Source organism: Mesocricetus auratus, unplaced genomic scaffold, assembly GCF_017639785.1.
Source record: "Mesocricetus auratus isolate SY011 unplaced genomic scaffold, BCM_Maur_2.0 Super-Scaffold_100010, whole genome shotgun sequence".
NCBI lineage: Eukaryota > Metazoa > Chordata > Mammalia > Rodentia > Cricetidae > Mesocricetus > Mesocricetus auratus.
The window spans coordinates 63,836,237-63,843,194 of NW_024429194.1; the positions used below are offsets into that span (position 1 = coordinate 63,836,237).

At 50.5% G+C, this 6,958-nt stretch overlaps 1 protein-coding gene across 1 annotated transcript; it reads left to right on the forward strand.

The window, feature by feature from the left end:
* The first annotated feature begins 267 nt into the window (after nt 1-267).
* Nucleotides 268-6,333, forward strand: Krt4 (keratin 4). Its single transcript, XM_021225348.2, has 9 exons — nt 268-851; nt 2,026-2,240; nt 3,129-3,189; nt 3,475-3,570; nt 4,097-4,261; nt 4,408-4,533; nt 5,103-5,323; nt 5,521-5,555; nt 5,650-6,333. The coding sequence occupies exons 1-9, from the start codon at nt 336-338 to the stop codon at nt 5,844-5,846; spliced, it is 1,632 nt and encodes a 543-aa protein (XP_021081007.1). The 5' UTR covers nt 268-335; the 3' UTR covers nt 5,847-6,333.
* Nucleotides 6,334-6,958: the final 625 nt, after the last annotated feature.

Here is a 6,958-nt window from a genome sequence, read left to right on the forward strand (position 1 = left end):
CAGGAAGGTGGAAGGGCAGTGGAATTTTGCAAGGTTGAGCCAGGTGGGCCGTGATGCAGGAGGCCCTGGGGCACTGGCTCAGGAAGGGGATGGGACCGTAAGCCGTGCCCTCCCAGTGACTTCTGAAGGTGTGTTTAGCGACATGCTCAGCAGGTGCAAGAAAGATGGGCCTGTGCCAAAGGCCCAGCCCAGGGATGTTTCGGATTTTTCCCTTTATGCCCCTGAAACCAAGCCCTGCTGCTCCAGCCCATATAAGCGACAAGGGCCAAGGGCTCTGGCATTCACGACCTGGCCCTTCTGTTCTACGCTCATCACAGCTGCCTTCTCTCTCAGCCATGATTGCCAGACAGCAAAGTGTCCGCGGAGCCTCCCGGGGCTTTAGCAGTGGCTCAGCCATTGCCAGTGGGGTCAAGCGGGTGGCCTTCAGCTCGGCCTCCATGTCTGGGGGTGCAGGCCGATGCTCCTCTAGGGGCTTCGGCAGCAGGAGTCTCTACAACCTCGGGGGTCACAAGAGTATCTCCATGAGCGTGGCTGGGTCCTGCCAAGGAGGTGGCTATGGTGGTGCCGGAGGCTTCGGTGCTGGAGGCTTCGGTGCTGGAGGCTTCGGTTCCGGATTTGGTGCTGGTGGCTTTGGAGGCAGCTTTGGAGGTGGCTTTGGAGGTTCCTTCAATGGTCGAGGTGGTCCTGGCTTCCCTGTCTGTCCTGCTGGAGGTATTCAGGAAGTTACCATCAACCAGAGCCTGCTGACGCCTCTTCAGGTGGAGATTGACCCAGAGATCCAGAGAGTCCGCACAGAAGAGCGTGAGCAGATCAAGACCCTCAACAACAAATTTGCTTCCTTCATTGACAAGGCAAGTGAGCCTGAGATGTGCAGAGGGTGGTGGGAGTGAGGTCTGGACCCTGGGTCATCTCATGCCCACTTCTGTCTCTGGGTGAAACCTCTCATTTCTGAGGCTGCTTGAAGCGCTGAGGGCATGCTCCTTGCTTTTCCTAGCCCAGCTTCTGGTTTCATGAAAGACTGGAGATCCCATTGTGTAGGCTCGACTGTGCCCATGCATCATGGAGTCTAGTTACTCAAAGATCTACAGCCAAAGACCAGTGTGGTGCTCCTGCCCATGCTGTTCAAGGTGGCTGTGCGTCAAGGTTTTGGTTCCTTTAGGTGCTTAAGGCAAGAGTGAACCACCTTGAAGAAGTTGTGGGGGGATACTCGCTCTTCCCACTGGTTTGAGTAAGTCTACAATAGCTGGTAGAGGTTTTGCTGTGACCCCAGGGATATACTCAAGTGATAGATGGAGAGCTCTTGGTGCCTCCTTGCTCCCATCTCCTTTTCATCTCACCCCTTGGGCTTAGAAGGTGGGACTCTCGTTTATTGTGTACAACATGGAGAAGCTCTGCTAGGCCACTCATCTGGTTGGCCTGGCTAGGTGCTCTAGAGAGGGAAGGCCCTAGGAAGTCCTTGCCAGGGTGGATTCTAGCTGAGTCTCAGAACATGTGAGGACTTAGTTGGTACAGATTGAGAAGACAAGGATTTCCTGTGTAGATCATGTTGACTTCAAACTCGTCATCCTTTCGCCAGCCTTCTGAGTGCTGTATCATACAGGCACACAACCACACTTAGTTTATTTTCAAAGTAAATGTGTCTGTTCTTCACTGTGGGTCGGGGTTCCTTGAATGCCAGCAACTGCCACCTGTGCTTGTACCTCTTGCTCTTATTTGATTTGATCGTTTCAAATCAGACACTTCTGTTCTCTAGCTCTGCAACCCGGCCCTTGGTCTGCTGTGGTTAGAAAGCTGTACCTTCTGCACCATCAATCTTACATTGTGTTCTCCAAGCTACGTGTCCTTCAGGCAAAGATGGGACCAATAGCATGCTTGTCATGGTGGTGTCCTGGGCTTGCTATGTGGTGGCCCAAGCTGGGTGACTCTTAGGTGGTCTGGACTACCTAGGCTGTTACTGGCCTTAGACACCCTCCCGCTGAAGCTTCTGGCCTTTACTAGCGGCCTGCGTCTTTTTTTTTCACACAGGTGCGATTTTTAGAGCAACAGAACAAAGTCCTGGAGACCAAATGGAACCTGCTCCAGCAGCAGACAACCACCACATCCCCCAGAAGCCTGGATCCTTTCTTTGAGACTTACATCAATGCCCTGAGGAAGCATCTGGACTCTTTGACCAATGACAAAGGGCGCCTACAGTCAGAGCTGAAGCTCATGCAGGACAGTGTGGAGGACTTCAAGACCAAGTACGTGGAGAGAGGGAGGGCTGGCCCACATCTAGGCTCCTCTCCAGTGGCTTGGGACCTCAGGCTCAAGGAATCCAAAGCCTGGTGAAAAGCTCCTCTAATCCAACTTTCATATTCAAATGGTGACATTTCCATAGGCAGAGGCCAAGTAATCCCTAGATGTCTTAATCAGTGATCAATTTAGGTTCCTGGGTTTGCTGGGCACAAAGAGGTTCAGAAATAAAATGGGTCATTAGCAGTATTAGCCTGGTCACAGATTGGAATACAGATTGGTATGTAGATTGGAAAGAGATGGAGCCAACTCAGTACTGATGTGTGTGTGTGTGTGTGTGTGTGTGTGTGTGTGTGTGGTGTGTGTGTGTGGTGTGTGTGTGTGTGTGTGTGTGTGTGTGTGTGTGTGTGACCTTAGGTGAGTTTCTTAAAATCTCTGAGCTTTTGCTTTTTCAGTCTTTAATAGGGGTAATATTCTTACCTTATGGCTTGTGAGAATTGAATGGAATAGGGAGTAGGGACAGAGCAGATAGAACATATGGTGGACAAGCAATACACAGTAGGTTTGCGCTCTGTAGGATGGGGCTGAGAAAATGAACCCATCAAGAAAAGGGAACTGGAGTGCTTGCCTAGCATTTAAAATTAGGATACTCTTTCCAATGATCTAAGCTGATCACTGAGCTGTGGTTTCCTTCACATCTTGTCCCTTGAATATTCTTTCTATGCTTGTTTTATGTCCCTGACTAAACGAGGGTCAAGGTGTTAGCCTCATGGGTAGTACACCTGAGTGCTGCTCATGATCTGGATGTTTTCAAACTCTAAGATGTTTGGGAACAAGCAATGGACTTTGGAAAAATAGCTCATGGTGACCCTCTGTTTTCCTGTCCCTACCCCCAGGTATGAAGATGAGATTAACAAGCGCACAGCTGCAGAGAATGACTTTGTGGTCCTCAAGAAAGTAAGCCAGGAAGGATGCAGGAAGAACATCTAGCATCCCCCTCTTGTTGGAAGTGGCCCTTGGCTTAAGTCATGTGTTTAGTCCATCCCTGCCTGTCTTTATCTTCCTTGGCTCTATCTGGGATTGCGGTATCAAAAGGGAGTGGGTGGTGGGGTGAGATCTAAAAGGAGTTAAGTATGCGAGGAAAACCTATCTAGACAGTGAACTTCATGTATTTTGATGGTTTTCAGGCCCCTTATCTCTTCCCCCTTCATCCTCCTCCTTTCTCCTCTTCTACCTCCATAGGATGTGGATGCTGCCTACATGATCAAGGTGGATTTAGAGGCCAGGGTGGACAGCCTCAAGGACGAGATCAACTTCTTGAGGGTCCTCTATGAAGCGGTGAGGCCTCCATCCTCCATTTAGAGGAGGGCAACCCCTATCTATCTATGAGGCTATGGGTTAGAAGTCATGGTTCTTAATAGATTCCAACAATTTATGTCAAGGAAGTTCTTGACAAGGCTATGGAGAGAAAAGACTAGAGTGAAGTGAGAGACTCAGTGGAGAGTTTGTCAGGACCAGGTGCCCTAGAAGAGGACTTAGAGCTGGACGTTGCATGAGGAGAAGTCATTACTACCCATCATGTTTCCATTTGATTGCCTTCCACCCAACACATAGAACCCCTGCCTCATTATACACAGAGCATTCATGTTCTTGGGGATCAGTAGAGACTAGAGCCATTGCTTTTCTGTTCAGAGATGTCATCAACTTCATTTTTTCTCTCCCCCCTCTCCATATACATGGGGACTATTAACTCTGTTTCCTTAAGACCTGTTTCACAGTTGTTTCCATGGAAATGGGAGGATGGTGTGAGAGGTGAGGGAAGACTAACTCTATTGGGGTCTGATGTGAGACATGGGCCTTGTAGGAGCTGTCCCAGATGCAGACACACGTCTCAGACACATCTGTGGTGTTGTCCATGGATAACAACCGGAACCTGGACCTGGATGGCATCATCGCCGAGGTCCGAGCCCAGTATGAGGAGATTGCCCAGAGGAGTAAGGCTGAGGTTGAGTCCTGGTACCAGAACAAGGTATGTGTGTGAGATGAGTGGATCCCCCAGGTACCATTGATCCTTGTTTGACCTGGGATCTCATGCATGTGGTATTACCCTCCATCTGTGGTTACCCTCACTGGGTCTGCTGTGCAACCTTACAGCCCTGTTCTCTTGGGTGTCAGGTCCAGCAGCTCCAGATTTCAGTTGACCAACATGGAGATAACCTGAAGAGCACCAAGAATGAGATCTCAGAACTCAACAGGATGATCCAGAGGCTGCGGGCAGAAATTGAAAATGTCAAGAAGCAGGTGGGTGTGGGTGCCTTTATGGGGGACAAACAGATAAAGTCCTAGTCTGGGAGACTCTACGCTTGTCTATAAGGCCTTTATACCTCATGATACCAACCATACAGATCTCAGCGTGTCTTGTTTAATGTGATGTGACATCCCAAACACAGGGCTCCTGGCTAGTCTTCCCTGGCTTTTGTATATCTTTATCTTGTTGTTTGGTGAGGTTATGGGTGAGCTTAGTGGTTTTGCTACATACCTACATGGATGTATTCTGTCTGGAAGGAATGGGACCCTTTTTTTTCTATGAGACAGGGTTTCTCTATGTAACCCTGGCTGTCCTGGTACTCACTCTGTAGACCAGGCTGGCCTCTAACTCAGAGATCTACCTGCCTCTGCCTCCTGAGTGCTGGAATTAAAGGCATGTGCCACCACCACCCAGTTAGGAATGGGACTCTTGAGTCAGGAAAGGTGGGGAGAATGACCAGAATTCTATCATCTTAACCAAGGGAAGCTGGCTCAGGAGGAGAAATGTATGAAGTTCTCTAAAGTAGGAAACTGATGTTGCCCATTAATGTCCCTGTCCACAGTGCCAGACTCTGCAGACATCTGTGGCTGAGGCAGAGCAGCGTGGGGAGGCGGCTCTCCAAGATGCCTACAGCAAACGTGCAGAGCTGGAGAACGCCCTGAACAAGGCTAAGGAGGACCTGGCCCGGCTGCTCCGTGACTACCAGGCTCTCATGAATGTCAAGCTGGCCCTGGACGTGGAGATCGCCACCTACCGCAAGCTGCTGGAGGGCGAGGAGTGCAGGTGAGGGGGTCTTGGGTTTGGGCTCAGGACTTCTTGCCTCGGTGCTGTGCTGGTACTTTCTGACCAGGACCATCAGAGCATAGGTTGACACTCTGCTGTTACTGTGTGGCTGCTCAAGGCTGTATAAGTACATGATGTCTTCGTGCTGAAGGATGTGGTTCTGTTCTGCATGGCTCACATCTCTTTCTCCCTAACAGGATGTCTGGAGAATGCCGGAGTGCTGTGAGCATCTGTAAGTACCTTCTACACCGTGCTATCTATCCTATGGGTCTGAGATGGGGACTACTGGAATTGAGAATAACTGTGTACTTTGTCTCTCCTTCCAGCGGTAGTTGGTGGCAGTGCCAGCATTGGCGGTAGTGCTGGCATCGGCGGCGGCGCTGGCATCGGCCTTGGTCTGGGTAGTGGTTTTGGCTCTGGTTCTGGTTCTGGAAGTGGCTTTGGGTTTGGTGGTGGTGTCTATGGCAGTTCTGGTACCAAGATCACCTCCACCACCACCGTGACCAAGAGGTCCCAGCGATAGAAGAGACGGTGTCCTGATGGCCCCGAGCCCAGCAGGGTCAGCCATTGCTGGTGTCTCCGGGCTTCCTTCACTCCACCCCACTCTCCTTCCTGGCTCATCTTGTCAGAGTCTCCCCCCTCTGCCCCGATCTCTCAGTTACAGGATGACCTTGGCTGTGGTGTGGCCTCTGCTCCTTTGAAGCTTGGTAGCTTCTTTGCAGTTTGGGCCTGGTGACCCCCTCTGCAATGGGAGGGGTGTCTGATTTCACCCCAATGGACAGAGGGGATGAAGATCACCAGCTCCTTCTTCAAAACTATCAGGGTCACGTGCGGCCCTTCCGGTCACACCACCCTCTCTCAGATCCTGGACATCCACCTGCTACAGTTAAGCTCATTCGCTATCACCTGGCAGCAATGGACTCTGCAAGGCTCAAACAAAGACTGCTTGGTTTCCCGTTCAACCCTGCTCATCTCTCTATTCATCCCCAATAAAATGCTTTTGTCATTCATTTCGAGTATTTGGTGCTGATTCCTATGGGGAAGGCTCTAGAAGCCCATTTACTCAGATAATTTAGGAAAAGGTCTGAGGATCTGTCTGTATAGATCAAGGTCACTTTCTCAGGTTCCCATTTCCAAGGTGCGGAAAGCACTGCGGGCAGAGATGCAGCATTCTGACCCAAAGGCTGCCCAGAGGGCAGGGGACATGTTCACAGAATCCCCAACTCTATGGAAGATGCTTGTTGTAGGATGATCTGGGACAGGATGTCTCAGTGTGGAACCTGGGATCAACCTGGAGGAACAGGCTGAGTCTGGAGGTACACAGGGCATCTGATAGTCCAGTGCCTTTACTGTATACAGAACATGAAACTAGCAAGAACTATTTAGTTCTCATTTTCTGGTGTCTGGGATCCAACCCAAGGCTTCACATATGCCTTGTGTGGTTGCTGAGCTACACTCCAGGTAGAGGCCTTCCTGTGTTATGTAGTTCCATGTTTGGGATCTCACTGGACCCGAGAGGCTTTCAGGAACTTGTCCTGAGAACCAACAAGGCCGTGAGTGTTGGTTGGAAGGGAACAGGAGCTCCCCTTTCAGAGTTGGAAGGCTTTGCTGACTTCTCCACCTCCTTGGGCTAAC

What these genes read in the sequence shown, in the direction of transcription:
- Krt4 (XM_021225348.2), top strand. Translation starts at nt 336, where the DNA reads ATGATTGCCAGACAGCAAAGTGTCCGCGGAGCCTCCCGGGGCTTTAGC. An exon ending in ACTTTGTGGTCCTCAAGAAA is followed by an intron (nt 3,190 to 3,474) that starts GTAAGCCAGGAA and finishes CTACCTCCATAG; the next exon opens with GATGTGGATGCTGCCTACAT. An exon ending in TGAGGGTCCTCTATGAAGCG is followed by an intron (nt 3,571 to 4,096) that starts GTGAGGCCTCCA and finishes TGGGCCTTGTAG; the next exon opens with GAGCTGTCCCAGATGCAGAC.